Source organism: Melanerpes formicivorus, unplaced genomic scaffold (genome assembly GCF_026170545.1).
Source record: "Melanerpes formicivorus ecotype bairdi unplaced genomic scaffold, bMelFor1.0.p_v2 SCAF_24, whole genome shotgun sequence".
In the NCBI taxonomy this organism is placed as follows: Eukaryota; Metazoa; Chordata; class Aves; order Piciformes; family Picidae; genus Melanerpes; species Melanerpes formicivorus.
Window position 1 is genome coordinate 12,866,315 of NW_027142376.1, and position 20,668 is coordinate 12,886,982.

Genomic DNA, 20,668 nt, shown 5'->3' on the forward strand with positions numbered 1-20,668 from the left:
TTCCCCTTGTGCAGGTGACTTATTTAACAGATTGGGCCTTACATTCTATAACCTAAGGTAACAGGTAGTGAAATGTTATCCCTTATATTGTGGCTTATCATTGTGCAGGGCTACAAAGTGCTCTACACAACAGCCATAAATAAGGGGGAGACGTTATTGCTGTCTACAACTACCTGAAGGGAGGTTGTAGACAGGTGGGGGTTGGTCTCTTCTCCCAGACAACCAGCACCAGAGAAAGAGAACATAGTCTCAAACTGCACCAGGGGAGATTTAGGCTTGAGGTGAGGAGAAGGTTCTTCACAGAGAGAGTTGTTGGCCTTTGGAATGTGCTGCCCAGGGAGGTGGTGGAGTCACCATCCCTGGAGGTGTTCCAAAAGGGATTGGACAAGGCACTTGGTGCCATGGTTTAGTCAGTCATGAGGTCTTGGGTGACAGGTTGGACTTGATGATCTTTGAGGTCTTTTCCAACCTTATTGATTCTATGATTCTATGATTCTATGTTAGTGTTTATATTGAATTTTAGCTCTCCCACAGCATGCAGTCACTTTTGGACAAAACTAGTAGGTGAAACTAATGGCGAGTTGACTGGTTTATGTAATTCAATTTGGCATACATTTAGGGGACAGAATCCAGGCTGCTAAAGCTGGAGACCTAGAAAATTAACCTCAGAAAGATCAAGCAAGAGGGAGATTGATGCAGAAGACAGAATAAGAAGGGGTGTTGAAATGGGGAATGGTTATGCATGCCAAAGTTATTTTCTCAGCAAGTTTAATTTGACAGTGGCAATAGTAAAAGCAAGTAATTTCATTTAAATAATGGCTTTTAAATTATTAACTAGGCTTCAATTGACTATTTCTTTTCCTTAACACTATGCTGCAAGAAAAAAACCTTTATGCAAAATGCCCCATGGTATTGATCAGGTAGACTGAAATGTCTTTAAAAGATAATCCAACTTCACACCCCTGTCAGAGCCGAACAACGCTGTTTTGTGCCAAGGATGGTTGGTAGGTGACAGTGTTTCCTTTCAGCCTTATTGACACAGCTCATGCTAGCATTCTGCTTTCTTAGTTACTAGTTAGCCAGGGCTAAAGGTTCAGTCTGACAAATCAGAAAAAAAGATATGGGAAATTCACTTGATTTTCCTCCCCACATCATGTTCCTCAAACATCAGCTTCTGATGGTTGCTCTTGAATGAACTGAAAATCTTAATTTTAGAATGAGTGGTGCTTCACGTAATCTAATCTTGCCTTAGAGTTTAGAACTTGATCTCAGTTCCTTGGAGATGGATGGAAAGCTTTCTGTGAGCATTGTTGTGGGGGAGGGATTACTGGGTCTGACTAAAATCTGGTATTGTTACTTTCCATAACATAATGAAAAATGTAATTTGAAGCCCCAAAACCTAGGCACATTTTATTAAGGCCTAAGAATGACAGATGATTTTTCTGTTATGAAAAAGCTCTTCTAAGAAAGAGGTTTAAGGAAAAACCTTTGCAGTAGAAAAAAATAGCAGACTTCTAGTCAAAAATGCATACATCTGTATTATGCTTCAAATTAGTTTCTTAGGATAAATGGGTAGTGATACAGTATAAATTCTTTTTGCCATAAAGTCATGGAGAAACTGCTGCCTGGTTAAGCAGTTTTTAAATGGAGGGAGAATCTCTGTTGGTTAGGCCGCACCTTGAGTCCTGTGTCCAGTTCTGGGCCCCTCAGTTTAAGAAGGACATCGAAACACTTGAACGTGTCCAGAGAAGGGCAACAAGGCTGGGGAGAGGCCTTGAACACAAGCCCTATGAGGAGAGGCTGAGGGAGCTGGGGTTGTTTAGCCTGGAGAAGAGGAGGCTCAGGGGTGACCTCATTGCCCTCTACAACTACCTGAAAGGCGTTTGTAGCCAGAAAGGGGTTGGCCTCTTCTCCCAGGCAACCAGCACCAGAACAAGAGGACACAGTCTCAAGCTGCGCCAGGGGAGGTTTAGACTCGAGGTGAGGAGGAAGTTCTTCACCGAGCGAGACATTCGTCATTGGAACGGGTTGCCCAGGGAGGTCATCGACCCTGGGGGCGTTTAATGGGAGATTGGACGTGGCACTTGGTGCCATGGTCTAGGCATGGGGTCTGTGTTGATAGGTTGGACTCGATGATCCCCGAGGTCCTTTCCAACCTAAGCGATACTGTGATACTGTGATACTGTGACTCTTTGTATAATAATGTCTAGTACATGATAAGTGCTTCTGCTGTGTACTAATCAATATTGTATTGATATTTCAGAAAATCACAGGCTGGAATCTTCTTACCAAAATCATTTAATTCTAAAGGTTTTAGTGGTAAGTATGTAGTGTAAGCAGCTTTTATGTTTTTTTAGAAAGAGAACTCATCATGGGTTTTGTTAGAGTTTCCCTAGCATTGTCTCATGGCCCCTACAGTTTTATTCAAAGCCAAACACTAGCACAAATGTCAGAGTAAACAATATTACTGTTGTGGTTGCAGTAGCTGCTAGACTGTTTTAGATGCCTCCCTTTCTAGTGGAGAGTAGAGGCTTTATTTGTATCTACTTGTTCTTCCATTAGGATTGTGTACATGTATGGTTTTCTGTTAACTGGTGTCCTGCCTTCAGCTTGGAAATATTCCTTTCACTTTTTGCAAGACTTCATGGTAAACTGTTTTACAAATCTGTGTGTTAGCTTCTTCCTGTTCTACCATTCAGACTACTAGTCAGAGGAGGCTGGAGATACATGTCCATCACTCTGCTCCTAGGCAGTGTATAGGACATGCTGGCCCATTTACTCTCTGTCTCTGAGCAAGTAGATTTTCTGTCTGTCTGTAAGTTTAGAAACCTGAGAGAGCAGCCATGCAGACACAACAGTGATTCTAAGGAACTGCACTGTAAAACTTGAATTCTTATACAAGATCTTTAGCAAAAGCAGTTGTAAAGATTGTCTGATTCTGAGATTTCTTGTTTCCTTTTGGAGCAGATTAAACATCTTCCAGAGTTCCATTTTTCTCCCTTGCCATGCGAATGGCTACTTATCCTTCTGTTGCTGGTAACCTGTAGAAGTAACGCTCTTGTACACGTCACTTACAGTTTTAGAATAGAATAGAATTAACCAGGTTGGAAAAGACCTTCAAGATCATCAAGTCCAGCCTATCACCCAACACCATCTAATCAACTAAACCATGGCACCAAGTGCCTCATCCAGTCTCCTCTTAAACGCCTCCAGTGATGGTGATTCCACCACCTCCCTGGGCAGCACATTCCAATGACCGATGACTCTTTCTGTGAAGAACTTCTTCCTAACATCCAGCATAAACCTCCCCTGGCACAGCTTGAGACTGTGTCCTCTTGTTCTGTTGGTGGTTGCCTGGGAGAAGAGACCAACCCATACCTGGCTACAACCTCCCTTCAGGTAGCTGTAGACAGCAATAAGGACTCCTCTGAGCCTCCTCTTCTCCAGGCAAAGCAACCCCAGGTCCCTCAGCCTCTTCTCTGCCTTTCTCAAAGTATATCACCACCTCTTCCCCATAGGAAGTTTACATTAACAAAAAATAATTCTCAATTCTCAAATGTAAGTCCCTCTCCAGTTTTTCACTTTCACCCTTTGAGTGGCTCTCTGCACTCTCAATATTATTTGTATTACCCATGAGCTCCAGAAAGGGAACTCCAGCACTGATAGCAAAGGGTAAGTAGAAAACTTCAGAGCTTCAAAGCAGAGATACAATAGTGTGATTATTTCCCATTATAGAAGTAGGGAATATTTCTCTTGGTCTTAAAACCACTTGAAATGATTAGAAGTAAAGCTCAAGTAATATACATCAAGGAGCAGTTGTACATATTAAAAGATATGTTATCCATTGGGTATATTTTTATAAACTATTAATAAAAAACCACAACCAAACCAAAGCCAATTAGAATAAACCTTTATTAAAATAAACCAAACCAGGTTGGAAGAGACCTTCAAGATCATCGTGTCCAACCCACCCAACAATCCAACCCACCCAAACAGCTAACCCATGGCACCAAGCACCCCATCAAGTCTCCTTCTGAACACCTTCAATGATGGTGATTCCACCACCTCCCTGGGCAGCTCATTCCAATGGGCAATCACTCTTTCTGTGTAGAACTTCTTCCTAACATCCAACCTGAACCTCCCCTGGTGCAGCCTGAGACTGTGTCCTCTTGTTCTGGTACTGGCTGCCTGGGAGAAGAGACCAACCTCTGCCTGTCTACAACCTCCCTTCAGGTAGTTGTAGAGAGCGATAAGGTCACCCCTGAGTCTCCTCTTCTCCAGGCTAAGCAACCCCAGCTCCCTCAGCCTCTCCTCACAGGGCTGTGTTCCAAACCCCTCACCAACTTTGTTGCTCTTCTCTGGACTCGTTCCAGCAAGTCAACCTCCTTCCTAAACTGAGGGGCCCAGAACTGGACACAGTACTCGAGGTGTGGCCTAACCAGTGCAGTGTACAGGGGCACAGTGACCTCCCTGCTCCTGCTGGCCACACTGTTCCTGATGCAGGCCAGGATGCCATTGGCCCTCTTGGCTGCCTGGGCACACTGCAGGCTCATGTTCAGCCTACCATCAACCAGTACCCCCAGGTCCCTCTCTGCCTGGCTGCTCTCAGCCACTCTGACCCCAGCCTGTAGCACTGCATGGGGTTGTTGTGGCCAATGTGCAGAACCCGGCACTTGGATGTGTTAAATCTCATGCCGTTGGATTCAGTATGTCCCTTTCAGTGCATTACTTATGAGGAAGCTGCCAGAAGATGGAAATTTAGCAGAGGGTGATGTGTTTTTAATGTCCACATTTCACAAGTGAGTTGCAGTTCTCTCTGCATAGCATGCTTTTGGAAAGCATTGAGCTTGTCAAAGGAAAATCTGAATAAGAACAATACTGAAGGGGGCCTACAGGAAGGCTGGGGAGGGACCTCTCAGGATATCAGGTGGTGATAGGACTAGGGGGAATGGGATGAAGCTGGAGGTGGGGAGATTCAGGCTGGATGTGAGGAGGAAGTTCTTCACCATGAGAGTGGTGAGACCCTGGAATGGGTTGTCCAGGTTGTCCAGGGTTGGGGCGCTGTCCCTGGAGGTGTTTAAGACCAGGCTGGACGAGGCTCTGGCCAGGCTGATCTAGTGTGGGGTGTCCCTGCCCATGGCAAGGGGGTTGGAACTAGGTGATCCTTGTGGTCCTTTCCAACCCTGACTGATACTATGATACTATGCTACTATGAATATGAGAGTTTTCTGACTGAAGTTTGAAAAATGGTACAGAAAATTTTAGTGAACAGTTTACATCTGCGTGGAAGCTATTCAGTCAGTGTAGCTGTTAAGTTAGGTACTCTGCATTTGAACTTTTGCTTGAGTACTGATGACATCTGCTTTTATTTACAGTTCAACTTCTTAAATTGCTTTGCATCTCTCTTCTACATTGCCTTTGTATTGTTTGATATGAAGCTTTTGAGGCAGGTGAGTTCCAAGAATATCTTAATGTTGATGAATCTAGAGAAATAAAGGATTGACTGAAGGAAGACTTCAGTTTTTAACCCTGATTTCACATTTTATTGTTGTTGTTGGTTTTTTTTAATGTTAATTTCATAATTGTGGTGGTTTGAGCCTTAATTGGGAGTTAAGAGCTCAGATGGGAGCAAGGCTGAGAATCCCTCCCCTACTCCCCTGTCCTCCCTCCCAACAGAGAGGGGAGCAAGCCTGAGAATCCCTCCCCTACTCCCCCGTCCTCCCTCCCAACAGAGAGGGGAGAAAAAACGAAGGAGCAAATCCACCAAACAATAATTGGAGTTGGCTTGGAAGTAGAGAGGTAAAAAGTTGTCTTTGAACAATATATATATATGTATATAACAATAACAGGAAAGGTTCACAAGGGCAAGGAACATGGATGGATGGGAGTGGGAGAAAAGAAGTGGGACAAAACCAGTCTTTCTCTGAGGAGGCGTGGAGGCAACAGGGAAAAGGATCAGGTCCGGCCACGTGGCTGAGGAGCAGGAGGGCAGCTGCAGTAGCTCTCATCCAGCAGGGGCAGGAGCCAAAAGGAGAGCCAACAGCTACGATGTCCTGCTTTTTACACCCTAGCTGGGCAGGGAGGGGTGGGTGGAACAGACTCAGCTTCCCAGGGGAAAACGCCCTGCAGGGAGGGTAAAGTACCTGCAAGCCCTCCACCCTGCTTTGGTTTTTTTGTTTTCAGAAAAGAGTGTTAGCCCCCCACAATAATGAATATATTTCATATCTATTTTGTTAGAAATCAAGCTCCTGTGTTTCAGTTCCGCTAGCACAGTTGCAGAATCATGACAACAGAGTGGAGCTGTCCTTTCCCTATGTTCTGTTTTCAGATAAATTCTCCCCTCACACAGATAATTCTGGAGATTTTTCATTTCCTCCTTCTTTATGTCAGAAAATTATTTTCTGTGTAGAGTTCATAATAAGAGACTTTTGAGGCTAGGGGAGTGATTAAGTTTACAGCTACAGTGAGGAGTTGTGAATAAACACATTCAAAATGACTTGTGATTGGTATTTTGAATCATCTGTCTCTTGTTAACATCTCTCACACTCAAATGCATGAAAATCTGGTATAAAGAAAATACCTTATCTCTAAATGCAATGAACAAGACAACAGGAACTTCTTGCCACACATGGCATCTCCTATGCTTAAAAGGTAAAAAGCCAGAAGAAGAAAAGTAGAAACAAATATTTCTTTGTGTAAGTCTGTAATTGTCCTTGGCATGTTAAGTGGGTATCTTCATTGGACTTTCTGTAATGCCTTCAAGATCCATTCAGATCCACAAAATAGTTAGACATCTAACTCCTGTTTTGTCCTTTTTCATCACTTGCAGAGAATAGGAACTAGAGCACCTCCCATGTGCTGTTGCTAGTTCTGTTAGGCTAGCTGCCTTTTGTCATAGCATAGCAACTTAAAGTGTTACTAAAATGTACAAAATTGGTTTGTCACAGATCTACTCTCTTTTTGTTTGTGTTTGTTTTTGAACTGTAGAGCTTGGCCACTTTGCTGATAACGTCGCAGATCCTTAATCAATTTGCAGAATCCTTGCTTCCTTACTGGCTCCAGAAGAGGCATAAGGAGAGGATGAAGAAACGCATGGGTTCTCTGAAAACAGACAGAGACCTGTCATTAGTTGAACAAGTCAACCTGGAGAAAGAAATGGGCACCTATTTAGTATGTTATACTGCTGTAAAGACTTCTTTTCTGTGGTGTGGTTGACAAGAGACATCAGCTGGTGACACCTAAAATATTTCTGGTTGTCTGGCTTGGCAGCTTATTTCCACCCTCATCAGTTTTGCTAGTAGTGTTGTTTATAGAGATATACAGTGCACTGGGTTATAAAACAGATACAGTGCAGGATCCCAGATACACTGCAATGACTGGATGGTCATGAACATCTGAATCTGGATCTACCTAATCCCCCATATCACTAGGGGAAGTGTTTGTGTAATATGCCTTTAATCTCCAAGGGTAGCCAGAAAGCTACTAGGATGAGTAGCCTGGCATGGGGAAGTGGGAGGCTGTTTCTAGTTCACTTCACTTTTGCAGTGGTAGTAGCTTAAACTATCAATTAAACTATAGCTTGAGAGAGTGCACTAATGTCTGGATGGGGCCAGAAACAGAGAGGGCAGAAGAGACCATCTTTTCAAACCAGTACTAGTGCTGGAAGCTCTCTTCTTGTAACTGTAAATTCAGCATTTGCTGTCAGCCTGCTTCTGTTCCTGACCACCTTCTACCCTGTAAAATGTATTACTTGCAGTTCTAAAGGAAGTTGACCAAACAGACATCAGTGTGTATGCTAAGGCCATACAGACTAACTGATAAGTCGCTTGATCAGATGCTGGGTCAGGTGAAGTACAGTCAAAAGAGTCTTAATACTATGTGATTTATACTTTTGCAGAATCATAATTATATGTAGATAGTGTACCTTTTAAACAAAAGCTAGAGGATAGCAGTGTGAAATTCCATATTAAGACTGTATCAGAATCCTCTCTTTCTGCTTAAAGTGCCACGAAATGGGAATAGGAAGAAGAAATACTACCTTTGCAATTGACAAGCTATACTAAAGTTAACACTTGGGTTCCTCTGGGAAGGTTTTTATATGGAGGGATATAGGTTTAGGGAGCATGTCTATCTTACAATGGAAAACACAGCAGAAATCCCAGAGCTAGTGTCTGAAATTGTAAATCAGCACAATCCAGCACTGTACCTGCAGGTAGGCCAGCATAGCTCCAGAAAGTGTTGATATACCCCACCAGATAAGCTCTATCTCTTAGAGCTGAGCTGTCTTCTGATTCTCAGCTGGCACATCCAAAGCTAGCAGGGTGTCTCTAAGTCAGATTGAGGGTTGCTTCCTCTACAGAGCTGGATAAAATCTGTCTGCACCTTTTGTATTCTTCTGCCCTGACTAATATTCTGTGGGGACCAAACAGGTTAGTTGCAGAGTTATAACTTTACCTTGGAGATAATCCACTGCTAGATTTGGATTCAGTTCAAGGCCCTGTGTATTCAGGGCCTTAATTTTATTGTCACTGAAAATACTTTGATTGTGCTGTGCTTGTGAATGCACAATGTTACACCACTGGTTTTATTTGCGAGCGACGTGTGCTGTTAGCAGGCAAGAGTGCTTATAAATCTGTCACAAGAGGGAAGCATTTGACTATGTTTAATAACTGGGGAATTTGGCAGCTGTCTTGACAGAATTATGTTTCAGGCTCTTCTCTTATGTTTTTGTTCCTTCATTTACTCTTAACATTTAATTCTGGGGTTTTTTTTTGTTTGCCCTCTTTTTCTCTCGCTTTTTGAGTCTCCAGCCCTTAACCTGACACACTGAAATGTTAACATAGCAGCCTTCCCTTATTAAGAAGTTCTGAGTAATTAAATAATTCCAGATTAATTAAGTAGGATATCTTTTTTTTTTTTGGTTGTGGGTTGTTTTTTTTCCTGTCACCAGCTATTCCCAAACAACTGATTTGGGATGAGGAATTGTCTTTTTATTGTTAATTCTGTCTTATGGCGTGGGGTTTGTTTATTTGTTTGGTTTTGTTGCTTTGTTTTGGTGTTTGGTGGGTTAAAGCTGGTTTTATTTTTGCTCTGTTTCTCAGGGTACTTTTGATGATTACCTGGAGCTGTTCTTACAGTTTGGCTATGTGAGTCTGTTCTCATGTGTTTATCCACTGGCAGCTGTCTTTGCAGTGTTAAATAACATCACAGAGATATATTCTGATGCCTTAAAGATGTGTAGAGTTTACAAGCGTCCATTTGCAGAACCCACAGCAAATATTGGTGTTTGGCAGGTAATTTTCATGTCTTTTTCTATTAATATGTTTTAAAAGTGGTTCCAAAAAATGTATTTAAACTGTGTGTTTGACCCATCAGTCACTTTAGTAGGTACTTTGTGCTCTTCAATGCCTTAGGATAAGTATCTATCCATCTGTATATCCAAGTGTCTTTCAGCTGCCTTTGACAAGGAAACAAATCCTTCCTGTAGTCCTTGTATATATGTGGTATTGTAGTCCTGTTGCAACTGCAACAAAGCAAAGATGCCAGATACTGCCTGGTACTCTTCAGACACTAGGTGTTCTAGAGATGGTAACATCTGATGCAGTCTCAGAAGTGTTGAGAGCATTCAACAAGTCCAAGTGCCGAGTGCTGCACTTTGGCTACGGCAATCCCATGCAGAGCTACAGGCTGGGGTCGGAGTGGCTGGAGAGCTCCCAAACAGAGAGGGACCTGGGTGTGCTGATCGACAGCCACCTGAATATGAGCCAGCAGTGTGCCCAGGTGGCCAGGAGGGCCAATAGCATCCTGGCCTGCATTAGGAATACTGTGGCCAGCAGGAGCAGGGAGGTCATAGTGCCCCTGTACTCTGCTTTGTTTAGGCCGCACCTTGAGTCCTGTGTCCAGTTCTGGGCCCCTCAGTTTAAGAAGGGCATCGAAACACTTGAACGTGTCCAGAGAAGGGCAACAAGGCTGGGGAGAGGCCTTGAGCACAAGCTCTATGAGGAGAGGCTGAGGGAGCTGGGATTGTTTAGCCTGGAGAAGAGGAGGCTCAGGGGTGACCTCATTGCCCTCTACAACTACCTGAAAGGTGGTTGTAGCCAGGAAGGGGTTGGCCTCTTCTCCCAGGCAACCAGCACCAGAACAAGAGGACACAGTCTCAAGCTGCACCAGGGGAGGTTTAGACTCGAGGTGAGGAGGAAGTTCTTCACCGAGCGAGTCATTCGTCATTGGAACGGGTTGCCCAGGGAGGTGGTGGAGTCATCGACCCTGGAGGCGTTCAAGGGGAGATTGGACGTGGCACTTGGTGCCATGGTCTAGTCATGGGGTCTGTGTTGATAGGTTGGACTCGATGATCCTCGAGGTCCTTTCCAACCTAAGTGATACTGTGATACTGTGATACTGAGAGCAGCAGGGGCTTCAGAAAAATTGAAAACTGGTGGGTGAGTACTTGGATTCCTAAGCCATGCTTAGTTGTGTGCACTTGTGATTCCTGAAACTCAAGCTGACTAATTTTAATATGACCTGGATCTGTGGGCAGGAGCATGGCAGTCTACCTAAACAATTTCATGCTAGTAGTACTAGGCTACAGATTTTCTATTGTCAGTCCTTTGCTTGTGCAATCGTACTAGACCCAGCTAGTGTGGAGCCTGCTGAGTATGTTGCACCAGTGAACTGATTCTGACTAAAAATAGCCTTGTAAAGCTCCTCCAAAAATAAAAAGAGGTTTTTTTTATGAAAAGAAAGAGGGCTATCAAGTTGCATCCAAGAGACTTGAGCGTTCTGTAATAGCAGTGGCTTTGTAAGGACTGTGAAGTAGGTTGGAGGAAATTTGTAGGGGATGATCTATATTCTCACCTTAGTTTAAAAGTTTTCTAGTAAGATGCAATAGAGACAAAAGGCACAATAAACTTGTGGATTGTTTAATTTGAAGAGACTGTAAATGTTGGTACCAAATGAAACAAATAGAAGATGAGAAATTAAATTGAGAAACCTCAAATGAAACATACTGAGAAAAGGGGTGAAGCAAGAATTCTGAGCAAAGGTCATTCATTAGACATGTACACAGGTGCTGATATCATAGTATCATAGTATCAGTCAGGGTTGGAAGGGACCACAAGGATCATCTAGTTTCAACACCCCTGTCATGGGCAGGGACACCCCACACACCCCAGAGCCTCATCCAGCCTGGTCTTAAACACCTCCAGGGACGGCGCCCCAACCACCTCCCTGGACAGCCCGTTCCAGGGCTTCACCACTCTCATGGTGAAGAACTCTCATGGTGATGAAGTGGACTTACAGGAGAAGTCTTTTTAATATTAAGTCATTAAAATGTGTAATTTAATAATCAGACTGCATTTTAACATTGGAATTATGGAAAAATGCCATTTAACTTCTTTAGAGCAAACACACATACGTGCACATAGAGAAATCAAATTGGAGGAAAATACAGAATGCCAGGCAGCTTTGTTCTGGTCTTGCCCATGCATGTTCTTAAAGCTGATGAAGTCTGGACTGCTTGCCAAACAAGTCTTACATCATAGAATTAAAAAGATGAAGGCAAATTCAAAGTTAAAATAGTGGGTCTTCTGAGGATTTAACAGAGAGATATTAGAATAAAACCTTTTAGAATAAACCAAACCAGGTTGGAAGAGACCTTCAAGATCATCGTGTCCAACCCATCAACCAATCCAACCCACCCAAACAGCTAACCCATGGCACCAAGCACCCCATCAAGTCTCCTCCTGAACACCTTCAATGACAGCGACTCCACCACCTCCCCAGGCAGCCCATTCCAATGGGCAATCACTCTCTCTGTATAGAACTTCCTCCTAACATCCAACCTGAACCTCCCCTGGCGCAGCCTGAGACTGTGTCCTCTTGTTCTGGTACTGGCTGCCTGGGAGAAGAGACCATCATCTGCCTGTCTACAACCTCCCTTCAGGTAGTTGTAGAGAGTGATAAGGTCACCCCTGAGTCTCCTCTTCTCCAGGCTGAGCAACTCCAGCTCCCTCAGCCTCTCCTCACAGGGCTGTGTTCCAAACCCCTCACCAACTTTGTTGCTCTTCTCTGGACTCGTTCCAGCAAGTCAACATCCTTCCTAAACTGAGGGGCCCAGAACTGGACACAGGACTCAAGGTGCGGCCTAACCAGTGCAGTGTCCAGGGGCAGAATGACCTCCCTGCTCCTGCTGGCCACACTGTTCCTGATGCAGGCCAGGATGCCAGAGCTGTTTGGGAGCTGGCAAAGGAGAGACAAGAGTAATAACTAAAAATATATTTGTGTTTTATTTCAGCTGGCGTTTGAAACTATGAGTGTGATATCAGTTGTAACTAATTGTATACTGATTGGAATGTCTCCACAAGTGAATGCACTTTTCCCAGACTCAAAAATGGACCTTGTTCTGACTGTGGCATTGGTAGAGGTAAGTCTGCCTTCAAAAAACGCATGTGTTTCAGTATCAAATCACATGAACCTAAGTGGAAGTGATACCAGAAGTAGACAACCCCACCCTCCTAGCCCCTCTTATATTAAAAGGTAATTATTGTTTCTCTGTCAAAGAAGCATTTCAGAATCTTGGCTTTTGATTTTTTCTGTGTTTTTATGTGCTGTAAATGTTGTTGTCATACACAGTATCTTGGGAATGTATGGAAGAGTGTTGGTTGCTTCATGTATTTCAGCAATTTAACAGTGGCATTTCAAGAAGCAAAGTAACTACATTGTTGTGAACTCTGTGTTTCTCTACTTGGCTTGATGCTAGGGAGAAGTTCTTCATAGAAAGGGTGATTGGCCATTGGAATGGGCTGCCCAGGGAGGTGGTGGAGTCACCATCACTGGAGGTGTTTAGGAAGAGACTGGATGGGGTGCTTGTTGCCATGGTTTAGTTGATTCGATAGTGTTGGATGATAGGTTGGACTTGATGATCTCAAAGGTCTTTTCCAACCTGGTCTGGTCTATTCTATTCTATTCTATTCTATTCTCTCCTCTCCTCTCCTCTCCTCTCCTCTCCTCTCCTCTCCTCTCCTCTCCTCTCCTCTCCTCTCCTCTCCTCTCCTCTCCTCTCCGAACCTCTCCGAACCTCTCCGAACCTCTCCGAACCTCTCCTCTCCGAACCTCTCCTCTCCTCTCCTCTCCGAACCTCTCCTCTCCTCTCCTCTCCGAACCTCTCCTCTCCGAACCTCTCCTCTCCGAACCTCTCCTCTCCTCTCCTCTCCTCTCCGAACCTCTCCTCTCCAAACCTCTCCTCTCCGAACCTCTCCGAACCTCTCCGAACCTCTCCTCTCCGAACCGAACCGAACTGAACCGAACCTCTCCTCTCCGAACCTCTCCTCTGTCAGAGACCATACATAACCTTCTCTAATTCTAGCAAAGACAAATCTTCCCCTCTTTCTGTCTTTCAGTTACTGATAAGGTGTGCTTTCCTAATTTAAGGGCAAATCATAGCTGTTCCAATGCTATCCAAAAACAGCCCTTCTCCTACATCTCCTCTTTTCCTGGTTCTGTGTGACACACTCTTGAGTGCCATTCTTTACCACAGAGGGATGTCTATGGGCATTTTATGCAGTAAGTGAGACTGTAGCACTTTGCCTTTGTAGATCAAGTCATACAATCTTGCAAGAGGTTTTGTACCACAAGCTACCAACTTTCTGGAGTCCAAAAAAAAACTTCTCCAGAGTGAAACATATTTTATAATGTTTAAAAAAAAGTCTGAAAATGAGCACAAGGATTGATTTTTTTTCACTTCTGTTGGAGGGAATTTCCCTTGTGTTGACAGTTACACATTCTCAGTTACAGAAGCTAGTTGTTTTGGTGTTTTAATTGATAGTTGTGCATATTTCAGCTTAAAACTTTGATTACAATAGGTGGAAAGAGGAGAGGGTTACTGGATGCTGTGGGGCTATTAACAGCAGCAGTTTGGATTCATGACAGCTAAAAGAGGTGAAGTTATTTTTGCTTTCGCTTCCTGGTTATCTGTTACACTGGCTCTTTCTTTTATCTGGTGCATGATGAATCAGATTAGGGAATTGATCTGGGAGAAGCTGTCTGACCCAGTTCACTGGCAAAAGGGAGCAGGGCAGAAGGTAGCTGTGTGGAAGATGCACCACAGTGGTGTGCGACTGTGCCGGATTAAATCTGTGGGACTTCTGCACCACTGAGCCTTTCTTCTGTAAGTATTACTTTGTCCAGAGGAAGATCCCTAAACTATGGGAGAGGCACAAATCTTACATACTCTTTATGTTTACTGTATTTATTAATGATTCAATTGTGCATTTCAGTTACAAAGAGAAATTCAGGAACAGAATATGTCGCATTAAACCTCTAGGACAGACATAGTGCATCTTAAGTGCATTAGTGTCCAGGTGGGAAAAAAATCTGTTGGATGTGTCAGGGTATTGATGGAAAAGCATTTTAGATTAGCTAGTAGGAGTGCAGAAATGTGGTACAGGGGAATTAGTTTACTTTCTGGTGTTTTCTGCAGGTGAGGATGAGAATTTTGCAGTGTGTTTATGATGTTTTGACAGCCGCTTGGTTGGCAGCGTGACGATGTTAAACAGGAGAAACTTCCATTATTAGCCTATACTTTAAAATGTTCAGTTGATAGAGTAACCTACTTTTTATCAGATTCAAGAAACTGAGGCTCCAGTTGACTATTTATATATTTTTTGGTGCAAAAGTGAAGAGAAAAATCCAGAGGGACCTTGACAGGCTGGAGAGGTGGGCACAAGCCAACCTCATGAAGTTCAATAAGAGCAAGTGCAGGGTCCTGCATCTGGGTCGAGGCAATCCCAGGCACAAATCCAGGCTGGGCAGTGACTGGCTGGAAAGTAGCCCTGAGGAGAGAGACTTGGGGGTGCTGGTGGACAAAAAGCTCAACATGAGCTCTCAATGTGCACTTGCAGCCCACAAAGCCAATCAGATCCTGGGCTGTATCAGGAGAAGTGTGGCTTACAGGTCGAGGGAGGTGATCCTCCCCCTCTACTCAGCCCTGGTGAGACCCCACCTGGAGTACTGTGTCCAGTTCTGGAGCCCCTATTACAAGAGGGATGTGGAGGTGCTGGAAGGTGTCCAGAGAAGGGCCACAAGAATGATCAGAGGGCTGGAGCACCTCTCCTATGAGGACAGACTGAAGGAGTTGGGGCTGTTCAGTCTGCAGAAGAGAAGGCTTCCAGGTGACCTCATTGTGGCCTTCCAGTATCTGAAGGGGGCCTCCAGGAAGGCTGGGGAAGGACTTCTCAGGATCTCAGGTAGTGATAGGACTAGGGGGAATGGAATGAAGCTGGAGGTGGGGAGATTCAGGCTAGATGTGAGGAGGAAGTTCTTCACCATGAGAGTGGTGAAACCCTGGAATGGATTGTCCAGGGAGGTGGTCAAGGCCCCATCCCTGGGGGTGTTTAAGAGCAGGCTGGATGAGGCTCTGTCCAGCCTGATCTAGTGTGGGGTGTCCCTGCCCATGGCAGGGGGGTTGGAACTAGATGATCCTTGTGGTCCCTTCCAACCCTGAATGAAACTATGAAACTATGAAAAATCCCTGTTCATACCAAACCCAAGCACAGGTATTGTCAACGTCCTGGCACTTAAAAACGTTAGTACTTTTTTAGTAACAATACTAATGCTCTTTAAATGGAAGCATGTCTATATGGAAACATTTGACATCACTCAGTACAGGTGTAGTGAAGAACTGTGTGCAGTATTCTTATAAACATTTTGCATCTAGCCTCTATGAATTTATGCAAAAGAATTATTTTTTTTAATGAACAATAACTCCACTACTGTCTCCACTTCTGATGGGAATATCTATTGTGTAAGCAAAGGATGTGCTGGTTAGGCCACACCTCGAGTACTGTGTCCAGTTCTGGGCCCCTCAGTTTAGGAAGGAGGTTGACTTGCTGGAACGAGTCCAGAGAAGGGCAACGAAGTTAGTGAGGGGCTTGGAACACAGCCCTGTGAGGAGAGACTGAGGGAGCTGGGGCTGCTTAGCCTGGAGAGGAGGAGACTCAGGGGTGACCTTATTGCTCTCCACAACTACCTGAAGGGGGGTTGTAAACAGGCAGAGGTTGGTCTCTTCTCCCAGGCAGTCAACACCAGAACAAGAGGACACAGTCTCAGGCTGTGCCAGGGGAAGTTCAGGCTGGAGGTCAGGAGGAAGTTTTACACAGAGAGAGTGATTGCCCATTGGAATGGGCTGCCCGGGGAGGTGGTGGAGTCGCCGTCACTGGAGGTGTTCAGGAGGAGACTTGACAGGGTGCTTGGTTGCAAGGTTTAGTTGATGAGGTGGTGTTGGGTGATAGGTTGGACGCAATGATCATGAAGGTCTCTTCCAACCTGGTCTATTCTATTCTATTCTATTCTATTCTATTCTATTCTATTCTATTCTATTCTATTCTATTCTATTCTATTCTATTCTATTCTATAGAGAATAAAATATTTAAGCATTTAATAATCAATAATGGCAAGCAATAAAATTATGCTTAAGAATAATTTTTTATGTATGAAATCAGTAATTTGTTTTTTTCTGAACAGTTGACCTATTTTCATCTGCTTCCATGGCAACGTGATTTGAACCAGGAGCAGAGTCATGAAACTCTCCTCTTAATGTATGTATGCGAACTGAATGCAGCAAGTGCAGTTTTCAGGGAAGTAGATGAATGCCCTTAAAGCAGGAAATTATAAGCACTTATTAACATAATTTTAAGGTAGTTATATCCCATAGTATATTTAGTTCTTCAGGCTTTGTAGTAAACGCTTTGGAAATGAAGCACAGGTGCAAAGCAGAGCGTTACAAGCGAGCGTCTGCAGTTAGGTGAAAACTGTTCCAAATCACCTCTGACTTCTTACACAGAGTTGAAGTAAAAAAAGAGGAATTTACTCTCAATACCTCTGGAGTGTAGTGGGGGAAGTGGGTTAAAACAATGTGTAACCTTAATTCTGCAGTGCCTTTCTGTTTTCTTTGAAAACTGTTTGATTGAAAATTTTGTTCCTGATGAACAGGAAGAGGACAAGCGTGCGGCTGGGAGCTTTTTACCCATACCTGCTAATCTAAAGTACAGTTACTTTATTTTAAAAGCTAGATAGCCTGCTAGTTTTCTGTTCAGAAATGGTAACATAATATTTAGGAATATTTGACAGTGTTAAGTCTGGCAGCGTTTGAAGCTGAGTTATTACAACTAAAATACCTGATGGCAGTGGCAACATTTTGCCAATCAAAATGCAAGGCACTGCTGCAAATGTAGATCAGGGTTGGTGACATTTCTGTTTTCAGTTCACTGACTGCCATTTAAAAGTTGATTATAAGGACCAGAGAAGGGCAACAAAGTTGGTGAGGGGTTTGGCACACAAGCCCCATGAGGAGAGGCTGAGGGAGCTGGGGTTGCTTAGCCTGGAGAAGAGGAGGCTCAGGGGTGACCTTATTGCTCTCTACAACTGCCTGAAGGGAGATTGTAGACAGGCAGAGGTTGGTCTCTTCTCCCAGGCAGCCAGCACCAGAACAAGAGGACACAGTCTCAGGCTGCACCAGGGGAGGTTTGGGCTGGAGGTTAGGAAGAAGTTCTATACAGAGAGAGTGATTGCCCCTTGGAATGTGCTGCCCGGGGAGGTGGTGGAGTCACCATCATTGGAGGTGTTCAGGAGGAGAGTTGATGGGGTGCTTGGTTGCATGGGTTAGTTGTTTAGGTGGTGTTGGATTGGTTGATAGGTTTCATAGTTTCATAGTTTCATTCAGGGTTGGAAGGGACCACAAGGATCATCTAGTTCCAACCCCCCTGCCATGGGCAGGGACACCCCACACTAGATCAGCCTGGCCAGAGCCTCATCCAGCCTGCTCTTAAACACCCCCAGGGACGGGGCCTCGACCACCTCCCTGGACAACCCATTCCAGGGTTTCACCACTCTCATGGTGAAGAACCTCCTCCTCACATCCAGCCTGAATCTCCCCACCTCCAGCTTCATTCCATTCCCCCTAGTCCTATCACTACCTGGTCTCAATGATCTTGAAGGTCTTTTCCAACCTGGTCTGGTCTGGTCTGGTCTGGCCTATTCTATTCTATTCTACTCTACTCTATTCTATTCTATTCTATTCTATGCTATAAATATCCTGAAGGAGGGGAAAGGGAAGGGAGTAGCTTAGAATGGAAAGAACACTAGCATTGGCTTATAATTCTGGTAGTCAAAGGATTGAGTTAATTGCTAGTGTGTTTATGTATTGGTATACATAAAAATCTGTAAAATCTGAAGAACTCTGTGACATTATACTAAAGTGCTTTTGTACCTTTGACAGTTCTATTCTTTGCTTGTGATGGTTTTACCCCTGGATTTAATAACCGAGCCACACAAGATGAAGTAAGATTGTTATCTTCAATGAAGAGCTTTCAAATGCGGTTGTAGGTGGGGCATTACTGACTCAACTTCAGTGAAAGATATTACAAGAGTAGGATTTCTTCCTCCCCCCACCCCGGAGAGGATAAAAAAAATAAGAAAGATAGAAGAGAGAAACTCTGAATGTGGTTATTGTACCACTAGAGGGCTTAGTTGTATAACAGTGAAAAGTTTGCTTGAGAAATTTGCCCTGAGACAGCCTTCCGGAGGTGGATACCAGGCTACAAAGTTTAGACTGTTATGAACTACTTCTTTGTAATTCAGAAGGTGGAATTGGAGATTGTATCTCAGTCTACAACCAGACATAGAGGCTGATGGTTGTAAGAAAAGATTACAGGAAATAAATTGAAAATAGCTGATCAAATTATGCTTTTCAAGAGCTTTGCCATTTATTTGACCTATGCCTAAAGCACCTCTTTAACAGAACCATGCATCTTCTGACATCTAATTTCATCAGAGGTACACATGTCTTCATTTTGGCAATGCACACTAGCATGCAAGCTATTTCCTTGGGAATCTCCTTTAGCATGGAATGTGGCTCAATCACAGTGGCAGTGAGAATCCTGGTACAAGTATCCTCTCTTCCCTGTTCCTAAAAGCCTGAGTGGTGATGACAGGATGTAACATCTCTTTTTGGCACTCTCCAAGAGCCTCTCTTTTTGTTTTGAAACATTGTTTAGCAGTTGCTTGGCTCATCAGCACAGAATCTGTGGCACAGCTTTCCTGAAAACTGCTACTAGCTTTGGGGTTTGCTGTGCAGATGCACTTCAAATTCATTTTTGCAGAACTGGAGTTGTTGGTCTCCGCTGTTGGTTCTCTGCTTTTCTTTAGGGATCCTGCAAGTTCTGTTTAATGAGTGTTAAAATGTGAATTGGAGCTGTCATCCTGCGTTTCCTGACTGTCTTTAGCAGCTATGCAATCTCTAATGTAGATAGTTTCATAGTTTCATAGTTTCATTCAGGGTTGGAAGGGACCACAAGGATCATCTAGTTCCAACCCCCCTGCCATGGGCAGGGACACCCCACACTAGATCAGGCTGGACAGAGCCTCATCCAGCCTGCTCTTAAACACCTCCAGGGACGGGGCCTCGACCACCTCCCTGGACAACACATTCCAGGGTCTCACCACTCTCATGGTGAAGAACCTCCTCCTCACCTCCAGCCTGAATCTCCCCACCTCCAGCTTCATTCCATTCCCCCTAGTCCTATCACTACCTGAGATCCTGAGCAGTCCTTCCCCAGCCTTCCTGTAGGCCCCCTTCAGATACTGAAGGCCACAATTAGGTCACCTGGGAGCCTTCTCTTCTGCAGACTGAACAGCCCCAACTCCTTCAGTCTGTCCTCATAGGAGAGGTGCTCCAGCCCTCTGATCATCCTTGTGGCCCTTCTCTGGATACGCTCCAGCACCTCCACATCCCTCCTGTAATAGGGGCTCCAGATACTGCAGCTTCGTGTTTTCTCCCTCTCTAGGTATGCGGAGGTTTGTTTTGGCTGCTGTGGCCTTTTTGTTTTGTTCGGTGGGTTGTGGGGTTTTTTGTTGTTAGTTTGGTTTGATTTTATTCTTTGTTAATAAAAAGTGCATACAACTGCAGTTCTGGGCCCCTCAGTTTAGGAAGGAGGTTGACTTGCTGGAACGAATCCAGAGAAGAGCAACAAAGTTGGTGAGGGGCTTGGAACACAGCCCTGTGAGGAGAGGCTGAGGGAGCTGGGGTTGCTCAGCCTGGAGAAGAGGAGACTCAGGGGTGACCTTATCACTCTCTACAACTACCTGAAGGGAGGTTGTAGACAGGCAGAGGTTGGTCTCTTCTCCCAGGCATCCAGCACCAGAAGAAGAGGACACAGTCTCAGGCTGCGCCAGGGGAGGTTTAGGTTGGATGTTAGGAAGAAGTTCTATACAGAGAGAGTGATTGCCCATTGGGATGGGCTGCCTGGGGAGGTGGTGGAGTCACCGTCATTGGAGGTGTTCAGGAGGAGACTTGATGGGGTGCTTGGTGCCATGGGTTAGCTGTTTGGGTGGGTTGGATTTGTTGATGGGTTGGTCTTGATGATCTTGAAGGCCTCTTCCAACCTGGTTTGGTTTATTCTAAATAAAGGTTTATTCTAAAACTGTGGTATGTAATCAGCAGCTTTGCAGAGTTTCTGCTGGTAGCAATTAAACGACGAGGAGTCTACGCTGACAGGCTCTGTCCCTTCTAAATAACAACACCTTAAGGGAAAATTTTGTATTTTGAAACACAAAACCCCAGTAGCTGTTGAGATTTTATTTCCATTCTTGCTTACCTGTATCTCTTTTGCAGAAG

The 20,668-nt window shown here is 44.3% G+C and overlaps 1 protein-coding gene across 2 annotated transcripts in view; it reads left to right on the forward strand.

Moving 5' to 3' along the window:
• Positions 1-20,668, forward strand: part of ANO10 (anoctamin 10) — a 109,668-nt gene that overhangs the window by 17,523 nt on the left and 71,477 nt on the right. For both annotated transcript variants that reach the window (XM_068152943.1, XM_068152944.1), the window contains exons 7-11: positions 2,264-2,319; positions 5,376-5,450; positions 6,988-7,170; positions 9,102-9,293; positions 12,293-12,421. In XM_068152943.1, the coding sequence (XP_068009044.1) occupies positions 2,264-2,319; positions 5,376-5,450; positions 6,988-7,170; positions 9,102-9,293; positions 12,293-12,421 (635 nt within the window). The remainder of the gene's footprint in view (positions 1-2,263; positions 2,320-5,375; positions 5,451-6,987; positions 7,171-9,101; positions 9,294-12,292; positions 12,422-20,668) is intronic.